The sequence below is a fragment of the Lolium rigidum genome, chromosome 7 (genome assembly GCF_022539505.1).
Source record: "Lolium rigidum isolate FL_2022 chromosome 7, APGP_CSIRO_Lrig_0.1, whole genome shotgun sequence".
In the NCBI taxonomy this organism is placed as follows: domain Eukaryota; kingdom Viridiplantae; phylum Streptophyta; class Magnoliopsida; order Poales; family Poaceae; genus Lolium; species Lolium rigidum.
The window spans coordinates 70,154,644-70,173,173 of record NC_061514.1 but is presented as its reverse complement, the minus strand read 5'-3'; the positions used below and the strand labels follow the sequence as shown (position 1 = coordinate 70,173,173).

Sequence of the window (18,530 nt, the reverse complement as noted above, 5' to 3'; positions counted from 1 at the left end):
CATGTGCCTCCGGGCCCGCATGTCACGAGGCACCGCAGATCGTACCACTGCTCCTGCCACTGCCAGCTCCCACCTGTCAGTACGGCGCTGCCCATACAACAAGTCAGCAGTGCGCTGCTCCTCCCCAGGGAGCTCGCCCCGCCTCGCTCGGGAGGGAGCGCCTTTTCCTACTGCTAGTAGCTTTATATCATGCGCGCCAGCGCCAGTGGGATAACATACCAGCCGCTGTACTTGCAGCAGGAGCAGCTCCCCGCCGCCATTTCCACTTGCTAGCTAGCTACTTGCATTGCAACAACGGTTTTAGCAGCCGCCGCGCGCTGCCATGGAAGGAGACGGCAGCGCTGGGCCGAGACCTAACTGGGATCTGGGGACGCAGTGGGCTCCGCCCACCTCCGGTTACCCGCGCCACCACTTCATGCCGCCGCCAGCTGGCGTGCAGCGGCAGCAGGAGCTCACGAGCCTCGAGCTGGGCAAGCGCCCGTGCTTCCCGGCCGGCGGCCAGGTGGTGGCTCGGCAAGCGGACGGGAGCGGCGGCGGATGTGGGCGTGCTTCGGCGGAAGGCAGGAGGAAGGAGAAGGCGGCGGCGGCCACGGCGGCCGTGCCGAGGTGCCAGGTGCAGGGCTGCCACCTGGCGCTGGCGGGGGCCAAGGAGTACCACCGCCGCCACAAGGTCTGCGAGGCGCACTCCAAGGCGCCCCGGGTCGTCGTGCACGGCGCCGAGCAGCGATTCTGCCAGCAATGCAGCCGGTACGTGCTCGTATATAGTAGCCTTAGACTCCATTGTACGTGCATAGCTTCACGCGCTATAGTCTGGCAGGTTCCACGCCATGTCGGAGTTCGACGACGCCAAGCGGAGCTGCCGCCGGCGCCTAGCAGGCCACAACGAGCGGCGGCGGAAGACCAACGCCAGCGAGGCCATGGCCAGGGGCTCAATCTCGCACGCACACGGTAAACCATCATGTCATGCACTACTCTTCCCCAGTTTTATCAGTAGTGATGTTCAAGTGAAGTCTGCTCTCGCCTCTCGGTGTGACCATGAGCAATTAGCAGGGCGAGTTAGCGAACAATCGACCAAATCTAGTCAAGTGCTGATACAGCAGCTAGCTGTCGCCTGTCATGGATAAGAGAGCGGGGTGGGTGTAGGTGGTTTGATGCCGGGAAACAAGGGGAGATCTGCAGGGGCGAGTAGGGACACGAAAAAGCTCTAGGGATGCGTGACACGGGTGAAGCGGGCACTCAATTTAATGTGCGCATTGATGCGCCATACCCACTCCTATAGGCCGTGCTACTGCTGGAGTAGCTTTAGCAGAACCGTGCATATGATCACGTACAGGAGCGTCTCAGTAGGCTGCGATGCAGGCAAACCAGAGCCGGGCCACGTGCCCACGTACAGCAGATTACTGTTGACATTCAGTAACGTACTTACTGGCAGTGCCTAGTCATTGAGGAAATGCTACGAATATACATATACGGTTAGTGATACAGTGTACGTACCATAATGGTGCTGTATGCTGGAGGTATGGACTAGAGAGTACAAAAAAGACCAGATTCAGAAGGAACATTGGTCGCGCAGTTGTCTAATCAAACACGCTTACCGTTAGTAGTACTCTAACTCTAAAGAGGAAAATGCGAAAAAAAAATATAAAAGATGTTTTATTTAAAAAAATTACCAGTGGGAACTAGCACCATTCTAGGGTCTAGTGTTGATGAGGATCTGATAATACTAATGGTATGAATAACACAGGAATGAGCTAATCCCTCCGGTCCAGCACTTTTGCTCCAGTGCTCCCCCTCCTTTAGGGCTCCTTTGATTTAAAGGATAGGAAAAGCATAGGAATAGGAAAGGTATAGGATTGAAATGGCATGTCTACTTGAATCCTATAGGAAGATGAAGTGTGTTTGATTGTAGCAAAGGAATTTTTTCATGAGGTATGAGCTAATGCTTTTTTCCTATAGGAATTACACTACAAGATTCCTATAGGAATTTTTCCTATAGGATATGTTCCTATGAATCAAACATGATGTATAGGAAATTTTCCCATAGGAACCAAATCCTACACAATTCCTATGCAAATACTTTGAATCAAAGGAGCCCTTAAATTTAAAACAACAACGGCTCAGATCGTTCCATACCCCGTCATAATTGAGGGTATGATGGTACTTAATAAACTATTAACGATTACTTGAGTTGTATTTGGCCCTGTATATACCCATTCGTCTCAATTGAATATATACAGAACCGAATCGTACGGGTAATCATCCATGGTGGGTCTGTACTTGTCACTCACAATTCACGGTGGCTCGTCGGTCGACGGCGAGTTGTGTTGGCCGGCACAAGCGCGGCATCCCCCGTCGGTGGGTAGCGGTGACACGGCCATGGATGTCATCACGGGCAGGAGAGGTTGCCGGCACGGCGGAGCCGACGTGCTTAGCCGTACTTCACCTGGGCCACACGCATTGCTCGAATAAGAGCATCATGGCCGGCGGGGAGGAGGAGGGTGCGCGGTGGCAGCTATCCCTGCAGCCTGCAGGAGGTGTGCGACCTGAGAGCATCGAGTTTGAGCAGACGCACTCATGATCCTCCTCAAGTGGGAGCTCTACGATGAGGTGCTCCACTTTCAGCTTGTCGTCACCGCGGCCACGGTGACTTTGGCAGCCCTATCGAGAGGGAAAAGCAGGCGTCGGAGGGGATTGGGAGCGCGGCCAAAGAACATGCACGAAGCTCCTACGCTTTATCATCTCCATAGCTCCGCGCTCCATGTATGATATGTGAGGTGCCGCAGTCCACGCAGACTTCAGTGCGGAACGTACGGAACGAGGCATTGACGTAAACCTCACCAAGCTGCAGTCTCACTTAGTGGCCCTGCCAACAACACGAATCTTTGAGCCGGTGGCTCTCTTGCCGACGGAACGAAGCTCTGGTTTGACATCTCTGTCATCTATGGCCAGCTCCAAGGCTTCGCCGGCCTCTCCTTGTGTGAGGAGGGTTAGATCAATCCACGTATCCACGTATATGAATACTTGGGTCTTACCGGCTTGGATCTGGATCTGAGGGAGCCAATCTAACTAAAATAGTATTAGGGATTAATAATTAATGACAAAAGACTAAATTACCTTTTTAAGTTTAGGGGAAGGGGGGAGCACTGGAGCACGGCTCCCGGTCCAGTTTATTAGTTTTGCTTGTATCCCGGCGATATGTCCCTACTTAGCTTGCGTGTTGTATGGTACATACCTCAGTAGTGGTCTTCAGAATTCACATTTAGACTGCAATAATGCTAGACTTACCCTAAAGTTTGATTGCCTATTATGTATTTTTATGTCAATGGTTTCAACTTTCAAATATGGTACCTCTATATTGCACTAGCATACATGCATCATGCCCACAAACAGTGTGTTGTCTATCCGTTACATATTATTTGAACTCCTATCTCGGTTGCATTTTGTAAAGCACTGGTGCAAGTGGACTTCGAATTTGCTAAGAAGTAAGCAGTTGCGATAATTTTCATTATATGCAGTTGATCTAACTGAAATTAAATAAGCGCAATGCGCCGAAACCTAGGAGTATCTAACATCAAGAAAGAATACCCGCTTCCAAAAGAAGTGGATATTTTTTGTTTTTCGATATGAAATATATTAATATCATAAATATACCAAATACACCCAACCTCTGGAACAAGGCAATACACTAATGGTAGTATGGATACATACATAAAAAAAATATGAAATTAACGACCCCAAGTGCGCTATCACTCTAGATCGCTAGTACATTCATTCCATAATATAAGATGTTATTACACACAAAATACGATGCCATCTTTGTAAGTTCTGCTGCCTAGAGATGGGGAGTTCTTTCTTTTGATGAAACGCCCACAACATTTTATTTGCTGCCGAGTAGACGATTGGGAAGATCACAACCGGTAGGCACAGTCAATCCTCTCTATGGACATATACAAAGGTAGGTGATTAAGTCCGAGAATACTGCATGCAGTATATAGCAGAATGGACTGTACCTTGTGCGTTGCTATGTTAAAGCATGATCGTTGGGAAAGTCTATACCAATCAAGAACCTCTTGCCAGGCAACAAGACTAAAACTTCTTCAGCAGCTGTGCTTGCTAATTCCTTTGGTCATACTAGCATTAAAATGCAAAATCTGAAGCTAACAACCCATGGTTCTGTATCACAGGTACCTCTGGTACAGCCGTTCTCAGATTAGCTGAATCCATCTGTACGGTTTCACATGTAGGGTACATGTGATATAAAAGTGTTTGTGGATTTTTAGGGAACAACAGGAGTCTTATGTATATATTTTTATTTTGCATATAAAATGTAGAAAAAAAGGAAAGAAAAAAGAAAAAAACAGAGGAAAGGGCAGCTAAACTATCGTATTAGTCTAGTGTATGAATCTCTTGATTTTTTGAGTGGAAAAGGCCTAATGCCATACGTTATCTGAAACCAACCCTTGCAAGAACATCCTGAAGAAAAACACCAGTCCTCAAAAAGTTCAGCGGCATCTTCCTCGTGTATAAAGAATTTATTGATTGTTTAGAGTAATTCCTTCGACCCTCCCCAGCTCCTTTTTTTGGTGTCTCTACCCTCAGAAAACTTGTAATAAGGTACCTTGTAAAGTACTTTTTTGAGAGCACACGACTTTATAACGAAACATTTTGGGCAAAATATATTGCCCATTACAACAGCATTGGCGCACACAGGTACCTCATAATCCCAGGACAAAAAAGAGTTTACATCGCATTTAATACCCTCTTGAGCAAGTGCATGGACTAGTTAATACCCTCTTGACAAAAGCTCCTCCATCCACCCCTGTATGGCCTTCCAAATCTTATCCTTTATATAGGCAAAGGCCTTCCTCTTAGATCTGCCAATATACACCGGCATACCCAGGTATTTCTCATTCTAATTCTCACTAAAAATACCCAATTCAGACTTGATCATCTCTCTCACATGCTTCTTGGCATTCACACGGAATTATAGTGATAGTATCTCCGAGTTGATACATTGCCCTGAGCAGTACCTTCTAGCTAATTAACGTCCAGGTTTCCAGCGCAAATGGCGAGAACAAACATGCTGAAATATATCCTCCGCGATTGCTGTTTAAACATTACTCCGCATGATTGTCGATCATAGCCTGATCTGCACTTACCTAGCTAGGAGTTTGTCAATTGGTATATATACTTGGCATGCAATGCAACTAACTAATACGGCGGTAGCTTCACTTGTTGCAGGAGTGGCGTCGATGGTGCAGGGTTTCGCGCCGTACGGCGCGCTGACGACGTCCCCGCCTGGTGCTCTCTCTCTTCTGTCATCGACCAGAGCCACCCCGTGGCTGATCCCGACGAACCCCAGCGACGTGTTCTCCGCCCACTCCAGCAGCGCCGCGCTGGACGAGCTCATCGCCGAGAACCGCGCGGCCCTCCTGGCGTGCCACTTCTTCCCCGAGCGCTCGGGTGCCGCCTGGCCCGCGGTCCCGGCGGCAGAGATGACGCCCGGCGGCTGGCACCAAGCGGCGCACCAGCAGGTGCACGGGGTGGCGGGCAACGGCGCCGTCCGCCGCGACCACGGAGGAGCTCCTCCTCCGGCGGGGCACGTGACGCTCGACCTCATGCAGACGCCGGCCACGGCGGGCGCGCGATTCCGGCCCACCGATGACGGCGATGCCGGCCGTGGGTCGGGCGTGTGGACGCCCCTGCAGGGCGCCCACGTAGTCTGAGCTAGTCGGCACGCACGAAAGGCTGGCCCGCGCGTACGCGGCAGGAAAACGCGTCAGACCGTGCAATCGACTTGAGTAGTTGAGTTGGAGTATATCGTCTTTGTCTTGTGGCGGGTGCTGCATCTTCCCAAAGTAAATTCTGATTAATAAAGGATGTATTCAATTTGAGAGCTGCGTGGGTTTTGTATCTTCTCGCAGGAGATCGAGCGCGTGAGGAACTTCTCTACTTGCTCTTGAATGGAAAACTGAAGGAATGGAAGTCGCAACTACACAAATCCTTCACAGAAACTCCGGTCGGGGCGCTACTTCCTCCATTCATTAATATAAAATAAAATATTTAACTTTTTAGAGGTCGTTTGGTATCCATCATTTGGGCCTGGAATCCTGGAATTCATTTTGGAATTCCATAGGTGGGCTGTTTGGTTGCCACAGAATTGGGCCATCATTTAATTTTTGAATTCCAGCAAAATGACTCCATGGGTAAACACAATTCCAAGCTGAGACGTGTCATTTGCGATTCTCTATGGAAGCCTCTACAAATTCAATATTGAATTCTGTTGTCATTTACAATTCCTGTGGCAACCAAACAAGTGCCTATTTCTGAAATTACAATGTAAATGAAATGAATACATGTATTCATTTCAAAATGCTACAAACAAAATGAAAGCCTGGCTTCCAAACGACTTCTTAGTGAATTCATCTACTTTGATATGTATTTAATCTACTTTTAGTGTGTAGATTCACTCATTATGATGTGTATCTAGGCCACTTTAAAATATCAAAAACGTTTTATATTAGTAGACCAAGTAGGTTAATTACTCACTCTCATCCTTTCATTCAGATCTTGACAAAAGCCAGCTTCTTCCTGATTTAAAGGTAAGGTAAAAAAAGAGCTAGCCCAATCACCAATACTAGCTTCCTCTTTTCATCATCCAAGAGCTTTACTTGTTATCTACACACCTACACTTAACTTCTGAACAAACCAGTCTTGAAGGTGGGAAAATTGATCCTCCACCCTTGCGCAGCCAGGAATACTTCACTTGCCACATGTATTTCTTGCCACGTGTTCAAAGAGCTTTACTGCCAACATCCAGTGGCGAAGGACAAAAAAAACCTGAGATAGGGCGAATCTTGAATGATGCAAATACCAAAATAGTTCTAAAACAGTAATGATGTATATGGTTCAAACACAATTTTTTAGTGTAAGAAAAATAAAAAATATTTAATTGTAAGTAGAATCTAAAAACACATACCAATAATGCCAACTCAACGATAAAGCTTTACCTCTTTAAAAAAGTCTAGTGTATTTAAACAATCAAGACGTTTGATTATCTCTCGTTCGACTGGCAACTCGATCTTAATTATATTTGTTGCCATAAAATTACTTTCAATTGTTGATGCCACCTATGGGTAAACCAAGGTCATCTTAAAGAAGTGATAATGAGGTCAGAGAAAGTATGATGTGCCTTTCATACCTAGAAATCTTCAAAGTCTGCAATTCTACACGTATAAATAGTGAATAACTCGAGTTTACCTTATATATACTAAGGTCAGTTAATGATAAATCTTTGTAATACAAGCAATGTTATTCACATTGAACTTAGAATATGAGCCTACATTTGGAGGTAAATAGTCTATGCTTTCAGTTTGTAATCGATTTTGCGTAATGTTCACTGAAACAAGCATAACTTTTTCATACGGAGTCCGTTTTTCATGTATGACCACTCAAAATTTGCAGAAAAAACACGCGCATCAAACTATATTCACCAAAAATCAAGGTAGGACGGCTGTCCTACCTTGCCCTACTGGAAGCTTCGCCCCTGCCACCATCATTTCCTCTCTGATATCTTGGTTTCTCTCAGAAATTGACCATGCATTCAACCAAGGTCCAACAACACATGCATAAGAACAAAGAGATCATGAATTCTCTTGTGTCCAAAACAGGGTTCATTTCTAAATTTCTAGGTTGTCCAAAATACAACTGCAATGCCTACTATGACCAATTCCCCTAATTTTTTCTAAACCTACTTAAGAGGAAACTATGTTGACTATTTTTTTTAGATCCATTTGGACCGTATCTCTTGTTCCATTCATCATAGTGGGGAAACACTTGCATGTGCATCATGCGGAAGAGAGTTTTCTATCGGAGCTATTTTGTTTTTCAAAGTCGCTGCGATGCATCATACGCCAGTTCAAGATCAAATAGAAGCGAAATCTAAACCAAAGTGAGGTGGGCTTCCAGTGTATATGTTGTGAAGATTGCGGAATATATGATTGTATTGATATGCAATAATTGATTATTACATTGAGCCTCTTGGACTGTTTATATAGTAGAGAAGACTTGAAGGGAAAGAAGCCTATTAGAGATAGAATTGAAGTACAATCTTAAACTACCTAAAATAACTAAACGTAATATACTCTAACATCTCCCCGCAGTCGGATCGGTAGTGACGCGGATGGTCCGACTGGAGAAGAAGCCGAAGACGTGGTGTAGCCCTTGATGTTGATGTCGATGAAGTCGTTGTTGTCATGGTCGATGGTGTCGTGTTTGATGTAGTCGCCATGGAAAACGTAGTTAAGGTAGATGGTGTTTTGGTCGTTGTCGTCGTTGAGCCTGGGAAGACGCTCGGAAGGAGGGAGACGATGTCGTAGTTGTTGTGGTCAAAGTAGTAGGCGACACGCCGCACCGAGCTTGCCGGGATCGGGAGAGCGCCGGGGACGAAGGCACACACCGGTGTTGCTAGTACCGGACGGGCGAAGACAGGGACCACCATGAGCAATGCGCGCTAGAGTTGGATGGAGTAGCATAGAAGGGCTCCGTGATCGGTCGGTGCGTAGAGGTTGTCCGCCTATTTATCGGAGTAGATGAAGTAGCTTCAAGAAGAAAAATTAAGCACGAGCATGCAAATAAAAATTGACTGCAACTCTGACGACGAGGTTGCGGTGGACGAAAACGATGAAGTAGTCGTTGAAGTAGATTCCGGGGATTAAACCCGGGTTCCGCGTGGATTGTCGCGGTGTCGAAGAAGATCCCCGTTGGGTGTTGACGATGACCATGAGCGTTTGGCAACGAGAAGTAGATTGGCTTGGTGTAGATCGGCATTGTAGATGTACAGTAGTTGGACGCAGCTTGGCTTGAGTAGAATTGGTTCATACGCACATGAGCATGCGCACATGAGCCAGCTCTTGTTGTCGTAGTAGATGTGCCGCACACTTGATCCGCCTGATGTCGAGCACCTGCACAGCTGAAGGCAGCCATTGGTGCAACTCGACCTGACGAAGGCCGGCCTGGTTCCAGGTTTTCTTCGTGCGCACGGGGTGCCAAGTGCCCCGTTCAGCCGAGTCGCCAAGATTGGAGCGGCAAATTAGGATTGGTGGCTAAGAAACTAGACAGATCTAATTGGGAAAAAAAAGGAAAACGAAAACGAAAATTGCTAAAATTATGAATCAGATCGGAAGTAAAACTATCTACGAGATCTGATGCCCCTGGCGGAGATCATGGAGATCGATCTCCCCGTGGGCGGCAGAAGCGGTGGGTGGCTAAACCCTAGGTTGAGGAACGAACATGCTCTGGTACCATGAAGATTGCAGAATATATGATTGTATTGATATGCGGTAATTGATTATTACATTGAGCCTCTTGGGTTGTTTATATAGTAGAGAAAACTTGGAGGGCAAAAAGCCTAGTAAAGATAGAGTTGGAGTATAATCTTAAACTACCTAATATAACTAAACGTAGTATAGTCTAACATGTTGGAGTTGATGAAGTCCCCGTCCCCGCCATTTTCTTCAAGGTCGGCGAGTGAGCTTAATCCAGCATAGCTAGCAGCCACTGTTGATGTACCATGTAATGACATTCAACCTTTCCGCTCAGCGGATTTCAATAAAGTGCATACTTTGAGGAGCATAAACCATCAGATCCTACTATGCACTCCAAAGGAAAGAATTTGTTGTGTGCTCCTTCAAAGGTTCAACCTGCTTCACCAAATCAGTCTGATGAAGTAGAAGAAAGCAAAGAAACTCCTTCTGCAGATGAGCCACCAATCTATGCTCAGCTTTCATGAACACTAGCTACGTAGGATGAAGAAACTAAAGACAAGTTGAAGAAGCACGCTATTCCTCTAAAGCATCACTCAAATCACTTCGACCTGTTGGAGATATGCCCAAGCGGCAATAATAAAGTGGTTATTATAATATCTTTGTGTTTATGATAAATGTTTATATACCATGCTATAATTGTATTAACCGAAACATTGATACATGTGTGTTATGTAAACAACAAGGAGTCCCTAGTAAGCCTCTTGTATAACTAGCTTGTTGATTAATAGATGATCATGGTTTCGTGATCATGAACATTGGATGTTATTAATAACAAGGTTATGTCATTAATTGAATGATATAATGGACACACACCCAAATGAGCGTAGCATAAGATCAAGTCATTAAGTTCAATTTGCTATAAGCTTTCGATACATAGTTGCCTTAGTCCTTCGACCATGAGATCATGTAAATCACTTACACCGGAAGGGTACTTTGATTACATCAAACGCCATTGCGTAAATGGGTGGCAATAAAGATGGGATTAAGTATTTGGAAAGTGTGAGTTGAGGCATATGGATCAATAGTGGGATTTGTCCATCCCGATGACGGATAGATATACTCTGGGCCCTCTCGGTGGAATGTCATATGATTAGCTTGCAAGCATATGAATAGTTCATAAGAGATCACATACCACGGCACGAGTAAAGAGTACTTGTCGGTAACGAGGTTGAACAAGGTATGGAGATACCGATGATCAAACCTCGGACAAGTAAAATATCGCGAGACAAAGGGAATTGGCATCGTATGTAAATGGTTCAATCGATCACTAAGTCATCGTTGAATATGTGGGAGCCATTATGGATCTGCAGATCCTGCTATTGGTTATTGCTCGGAGAGGAGTCTCGACCATGTCTGCATAGTTCGCGAACCGTAGGGTGACGAGCTTAAGGTTCGATGTCGCATAAGTAGATTCGGAATATGAGTTGGAGTCCGAAGTTTTTGTTCGGAGTCTCGGATGGGATCCAGGACATCACGAGTAGATCCGGAATAGTCCGGAGAATAAGATTCATATAAGGGAAGTCAAATTCCGGGGTTCGGGAAAAAGTTCGGTGTTTTGACCGGAGCTTCTAGAAGGTTCTAGAGGGCCACCAGTGGGCCCACCACCCCGGGAGAGGCCACATAGGCGCCACATGGCATAGTGGGGCCTTCCCACTATGACATGTGGGCCCAGGCCGGCCCACCCCTAGAGATATAATCTATGTCTAATTTAAATGGTTTAAATTTAGAGATAGAATTTATCTCAAGATTAAGTCGTTTAAACGAAGAGATAAAGGGAAGACTTGGGGGGAAGACTTCCCCCCCTTGATGCGCCGGCCAAGGAAGGAGGTGGGGCCAGGGGGAAACCCTAGGCCGGCCCCTCCCCCTATATAAAGAGGGGAGGGGGTGGCCGGCCACACCACCTCTTCCCCAACCCTATCCGCCTCCCTCTCTCCCTCCTCCATACGCTGTGCAGGCTTAGGCGAAGCCCTGCAGCAACTCTTCTCCACCACCACCACCACGCCGTCGTGCTGCTGGGATTCCGTGGAAATCTACCACACCTCCGCTGCCCGCTGGAACGGGAGAGGAAGGAGCTTCATCGACACCGTACGCGCGACCGAGTACGGAAGTGCTGCCGGATTGCAGCACCGGGGCGATCGTCTACACCAACAACGAGATTAATCTTGTAGGCTTTGGAATCTTCGAGGGTTAGTCTCATCTCCATCTCGTTGCTTCGATCTTGTAGATTAGATCTTGGGTGTTCCATAGATTAGATCTGTTAGTTTTATTTGTCTTGCGGTAGGAAATTTTTTGTTTTCTATGTAACGAACCCCATCAGTGGTATCAGAGCCATGTCTATGCATATATCTGTTGCACGAGTAGAACACAATGGTTTTGTGGGCGGTGATGCTTTTGTTGCTTTAGTTTGTGTACTTTGCATCTTGCGGGATGGTGGGATGAAGCGGCAGAAAAGTGCTTGATGTCTACGGGTGCTTCTATTCTTGTAGACAGTGTTGGGCCTCCAAGAGCAGAGGTTTGTAGAACAGCAGCAAGTTTCCCTTAAGTGGATTACCCAAGGTTTATCGAACTCAGGGAGGAAGAGGTCAAAGATATCCCTCTCATGCAACCCCGCAACCACAAAGCAAGAAGTCTCTTGTGTCCCCAACACACCTAATAGGTGTACTAGTTCGGCGAAGAGATAGTGAAATACAAGTGGTATGAATGAATATGAGCAGTAGTACGGCGCCGGAAAATAGCTTATCGGCATGCAGTTGATGGTAGTAATATTGCGAGGAAGTAACAAGCGTAGTAACTCAGCAGTAGTAACGCAGTAAAACAAGTAACAAGCGACGATAGCGATATTTAGGAACAAGGCCTAGGGATTAGACTTTCACTAGTGGACACTCTCAACATTGATCACATAACAGAATAGATAAATGCATACTCTACACTCTCTTGTTGGATGATGAACACATTGCGTAGGATTACACGAACCCTCAATGCCGGAGTTAACAAGCTCCACAATTCAATGTTCATATTTAAATGACCTTAGAGTGCATGAAAGATCGATACGACTAAACCAAGTACTAACATAGCATGCACACTGTCACCTTCATGCTTATGTAGGAGGAATAATACACATCAATACTATCATAGCAATAGTTAACTTCGCAATCTACAAGAGATCATGATCATAGCATAAACCAAGTACTAACACGAGTGCACACACTTTCACCATTACACCGTGTAGGAGGAATAAAACTACTTTAATAACATCACTAGAGTAGCACATAGATAAATTGTGATACAAAACACATTGCAATCATAAAGAGATATAAATAAGCACTTCACTATGCCATTCATAACAGTGAATAAGTATTCTGTGAAATATAGCCTAAGAGACCCACACGGTGCACACACTGTCACCTTTACACACGTGGGACAAGGAGTCTCCAGGAGATCACATAAGTAAAACTCACTTGACTAGCACAATGACATCTAGATTACAAGCATCATCATATGAATCTCAATCATGTAAGGCAGCTCATGAGATTATTGTATTGAAGTACATAGGAGAGAGATGAACCACATAGCTACCGGTGCAGCCCCGAGCCTCGATGGAGAACTACTCCCTCTTCATGGGAGCAGCAGCGTTGATGAAGATGGCGGTGGAGATGGTAGCGGTGTCGATGGAGAAGCCTTCCGGGGGCACTTCCCCGCTCCGGCAGGGTGCCGGAACAGAGACTCCTGTCCCCCAGATCTTGGCTTCGCGATGGCGGCGGCTCTGGAAGGTTTCGCGTACCGTGGCTTTCTCTGTAAGGGTTTTCGATGCAGGGGCTTTAAATAGGCGAAAGGGCAGCGTCAGAAGGTCGAAGGGGCGACGACACCATAGGCTGGCGCGGCCAGGGCCCAGGCCGCGCCACCCTATCATCCGGGGCCCACGGGGCCCTCCTCCGGCGGCTCTAAGGTGTTCCGGATGCTTCCGGGCAAAATAGGAACCCAGGCGTTGATTTCGTCCAATTCCGAGAATATTTCGTTACTAGGATTTCGAAACCAAAAACAGCAGAAAACGAGAACCGGCACTTCGGCATCTTGTTAATAGGTTAGTTCCGAGAAAATGCACGAATATGACATATAATATGCATAAAACATGTAGGTATCATCAATAAAGTAGCATGGAACATAAGAAATTATCGATACGTTGGAGACGTATCGGCATCCCCAAGCTTAGTTCTGCTCGTCCCGAGCGAGGTAAAACGATAACAAAGATAATTTCTGAAGTGACATGCCATCATAAACTTGATCATATTGTAAACATATGTAATGAATGCAGCGATCAAAACAATGGTAATGACATGAGTAAACAACTGAATCATAAAGCAAAGACTTTTCATGAATAGTACTTCAAGACAAGCATCAATAAGTCTTGCATAAGAGTTAGCTCGTAAAGCAATAATTCAAAGTAGAGGCATTGAAGCAACACAATGGAAGATTAAGTTTCAGCGGTTGCTTTCAACTTATAACATGTATATCTCATGGATAGTGTCAATATAAAGTAATATAACAAGTGCAATATGCAAGTATGTAGGAATCAATGCACAGTTCACACAAGTGTTTGCTTCTTAAGGTGGAGAGAGATAGGTAAACTGACTCAATATAAAAGTAAAAGAAAGGTCCTTCAAGAGGAAAGCATCGATTGCTATATTTGTGCTAGAGCTTTGGTTTTGAAAACATAAAGAGAGCATAAAAGTAAAATTTTGAGAGGTGTTTGTTCGTTGTCAACGAATGGTAGTGGGCACTCTAACTACCTCATCAACCGGACTTTCAAGAGCGGCTCCCATGAAGGACGTTATCTCTACCGACAAGGTAGATCATCCCTCTTCTCTTTTGTTTACACATGTACTTTAGTTTAGTTTTTCTTTATTTATGGATGACACTCCTCCCAACCTTTTGCTTACACAAGCCATGGCTAACCGAATCCTTGGGTGCCTTCCAACATTCACATACCATGGAGGAGTGTCTATTTGCAAAATTAAGTTGCTTACTGATGAATCGAGCAAAACATGTGAAGAGAATTATTAATGAAAGTTAATTAATTGGGTGGGAACCCCATTGCCGGCTCTTTTTGCAAAATTATTGGATAAGCGGATGTGCCACTAGTCCATTGTGAAAGTCTGTCAAAAGTAAATGACAAGATCGAAAGATAAAACACCACATACTTCCTCATGAGCTATAAAACATTGACACAAATAAGAGGTGATAAATTTTGAATTATTTAAAGGTAGCACTCAAGCAATTTACTTTGGAATGGCGGAGAAATACCATGTAGTAGGTAGGTATGGTGGACACAAATGGCATAGTGGTTGGCTCAAGGATTTTGGATGCATGAGAAGTATTCCCTCTCGATACAAGGTTTAGGCTAGCAAGGTTTATTTGAAACAAACACAAGGATGAACCGGTGCAGCAAAACTCACATAAAAGACATATTGTAAACATTATAAGACTCTACACCGTCTTCCTTGTTGTTCAAAACCCAATACTAGAAATTATCTAGACTTAGAGAGACCAATCATGCAAACCAAATTTCAGCAAGCTCTATGTATTTCTTCATTAATGGGTGCAAAGTATATGATGCAAGAGCTTAAACATGAGCACAACAATTGCCAAGTATCACATTACCCAAGACACTATAGCAATTACTACATGTAGCATTTTCCAATTCCAACCATATAACAATTTAACGAAGAGGAAACTTCGCCATGAATATTATGAGCTAAGAACACATGTGTTCATACGAACTAGCGGAGCGTGTCTCTCTCCCACACAAGGATGAACTTATTCAGAGAATGAAAATAACAAAACAAAAATAAAAGCACACACAGACGCTCCAAGTAAAGTACATAAGATGTGACAGAATAAAAATATAGTTTCACTAGAAATGACCTGATAAGTTGTCGATGAAGAAGGGGATGCCTTGGGCATCCCCAAGCTTAGATGCTTGAGTCTTCTTAAAATATGCAGGGATGAACCACGGGGGCATCCCCAAGCTTAGAGCTTTCACTCCTCTTGATCATAGTATATCATCCTCTTCTATTGACCCTTGAAAACTTCTGCCACACCAAACTTCAAGCAAACTCATTAGAGGGTTAGTGCATAATCAAAAATTCACATGTTCAGAGGTGACACAATCATTCTTAACACTTCTGGACATTGCACAAAACTTCTGAAAGTTAATGGAACAAAGAAACTCATTCAACTTAACAAAAGCGGCAATGCGAAATAAAAGGCAGAATCTGTCAAAAACAGAACAGTCCGTAAAGACGAATTTTAAAATGGCACCAGACTTGCTCAAACGGAAAAACTCAAAACTAATGAAAGTTGCGTACATATCTGAGGAACACGCACGTAAATTGGCATATTTTTCTGAGTTACCTACAGAGAAAACAGCCCAGATTCGTGACAGATAGAAATCTGTTTCTGCGCAGAAATCCAAATCTAGTATCAACCTTCGATTAGAGGCTTCACTTGGCACAACAAATCACAAAACTAAGATAAGGAGAGGTTGCTACAGTAGTAAACAACTTCCAAGACACAAATATAAAACAAAGTACTGTAGCAAAATAACACATGGGTTATCTCCCAAGAAGTTCTTTCTTTATAGCCATTAAGATGGGCTCAGCAATTTTAATGATGCACTCGCAAGAAATAGTAGTTGAAGCAAACGAGAGCATCAAGAAGCAAATTCAAAACAGATTTAAGCCTAACATGCTTCCTATGCATAGGAATCTTGTAAATAAACAAGTTCATGAAGAGCAAAGTAACAAGCATAGGAAGATAAAACAAGCGTAGCTTCAAAAATTTCAGCACATAGAGAGGTGTTTTAGTAACATGAAAATTTTTACAACCATATTTTCCTCTCTCATAATAACTTTCAGTAGCAACATGAGCAAACTCAACAATATAACTATCACATAAAGCATTCTTATCATGAGTCTCATGCATAAAATAATTACTACTCCCAACATAAGCATAGTCATTCTTATTAATTGTAGTGGGAGCAAATTCAACAAAGTAGCTATCAAATATAGGAGGTGTATTGTAATCATAATCAAATTTATCCTCCATAACAGGTGGTAACAAAAGACTACTATCATTATAATCATCATAAATGGGAGGCAAAGTATCATCAAAGTAAATTTTCTCCTCAATGCTTGGGGGACTAAAAATATCATGCTCATCAAAGCCAGCTTCCCCAAGCTTAGAATTTTCCATAGCATTAGCAACAATAGTGTTCAAAGCATTCATATTAATATGTTCCATGGGTTTTTTAATTTTTGCATCAAACCATCCATGTCTTAAATCAGAAAATAGAATAAAAAGGTCATTGTTGTCCATTATGCCTCACTAGTGTAAACAAGAAACCAAATGTCGCAATTGCGAGATCTAAAGGAAATAGCTTCGAGCACACACACAATGGCGCCGAGAAAAGTACTATTACCTGGGACCGAAGTATGAGTGCCTTTTACCTTTCTTCCCCGGCAACGGCGCCGAGAAAAGTGCTTGATGTCTACGGGTGCTTCTATTCTTGTAGACAGTGTTGGGCCTCCAAGAGCGAGAGGTTTGTAGAACAGCGGCAAGTTTCCCTTAAGTGGATTACCCAAGGTTTATCGAACTCGGGGAGGAAGAGGTCAAAGATATCCCTCTCATGCAACCACTGCAACCACAAAGCAAGAAGTCTCTTGTGTCCCCAACACACCTAATAGGTGTACTAGTTCGGCGAAGAGATAGTGAAATACAAGTGGTATGAATGAATATGAGCAGTAGTACGGCGCCGAGAAAATAGCTTGCTGGCATGCGGTTGATGGTAGTAATATTGCGGAAGTAACAAGCGATAGTAAATCAGCGATGGTAACGCAGTAAAACGAGTAACAAGCAGCGATAGCGATATTTAGGAACAAGGCCTAGGGATTAGACTTTCACTAGTGGACACTCTCAACATTGATCACATAACGAATAGATAAATGCATACTCTACACTCTCTTGTTGGATGATGAACACATTGCGTAGGATTACACGAACCCTCAATGCCGGAGTTAACAAGCTCCACAATTCAATGTTCATATTTAAATGACCTTAGAGTGCATGAAAGATCGATACGACTAAACCAAGTACTAACATAGCATGCACACTTGTCACCTTCATGCTTATGTAGGAGGAATAATACACATCAATACTATCATAGCAATAGTTAACTTCGCAATCTACAAGAGATCATGATCATAGCATAAACCAAGTACTAACACGAGTGCACACACTGTCACCATTACACCGTGTAGGAGGAATAAAACTACTTTAATAACATCACTAGAGTAGCACATAGATAAATTTTGATACAAAACACATTGCAATCATAAAGAGATATAAATAAGCACTTCACTATGCCATTCATAACGGTGAATAAGTATTCGTGAAATATAGCCTAAGAGACCCACACGGTGCACACACTTGTCACCTTTACACACGTGGGACAAGGAGTCTCCGGAGATCACATAAGTAAAACTCACTTGACTAGCACAATGACATCTAGATTACAAGCATCATCATATGAATCTCAATCATGTAAGGCAGCTCATGAGATTATTGTATTGAAGTACATAGGAGAGAGATGAACCACATAGCTACCGGTACAGCCCCGAGCCTTGATGGAGAACTACTCCCTCTTCATGGGAGCAGACAGCGTTGATGAACATGGCGGTGGAGATGGCGGCGGTGTCGATGGAGAAGCCTTCAGGGGCACTTCCCCGCTCCGGCGGGTGCCGGAACAGAGACTCCTGTCCCCCAGATCTTGGCTTCGCGATGGCGGCGGCTCTGGAAGGTTTCGCGTACCGTGGCTTTCTCCGTAAGGGTTTTCGATGCAGGGGCTTTATATAGGCGAAAAGGCAGAGTCAGAAGGTCGAAGGGGCGGCGACACCATAGGCTGGCGCGGCCAGGGCCCAGGCCGCGCCACCCTATCATGCGGGGCCCACGGGGCCCCTCTCCGCGGCTCTCGGGTGTTACGGATGCTTCCGGGCAAAATAGGAACACTGGGCGTTGATTTCGTCCAATTCAGAGAATATTTCGTTACTAGGATTTACGAAACCAAAAACAACGAGAAAACGAGAGCTGGCACTTCGGCATCTTGTTAATAGGTTAGTTCCGAGAAAATGCACGAATATGACATATAAT

The 18,530-nt window shown here is 44.6% G+C and overlaps 1 protein-coding gene across 1 annotated transcript; it reads left to right on the top strand.

Annotated features, from left to right (window-relative positions):
* Positions 1-322: 322 nt before the first annotated feature.
* On the top strand, positions 323-5,726 carry LOC124671507 (squamosa promoter-binding-like protein 7). Its single transcript, XM_047207874.1, has 4 exons — positions 323-747; positions 818-948; positions 1,360-1,379; positions 5,262-5,726. The coding sequence occupies exons 1-4, from the start codon at positions 323-325 to the stop codon at positions 5,724-5,726; spliced, it is 1,041 nt and encodes a 346-aa protein (XP_047063830.1).
* Positions 5,727-18,530: the final 12,804 nt, after the last annotated feature.

Coding starts and splice junctions, on each gene's coding strand:
- LOC124671507 (XM_047207874.1), top strand. CDS start 323: ATGGAAGGAGACGGCAGCGCTGGGCCGAGACCTAACTGGGATCTGGGG. Junction 748..817: donor TTCTGCCAGCAATGCAGCCG/GTACGTGCTCGT, acceptor ATAGTCTGGCAG/GTTCCACGCCATGTCGGAGT. Junction 1,380..5,261: donor GCAAACCAGAGCCGGGCCAC/GTGCCCACGTAC, acceptor TCGATGGTGCAG/GGTTTCGCGCCGTACGGCGC.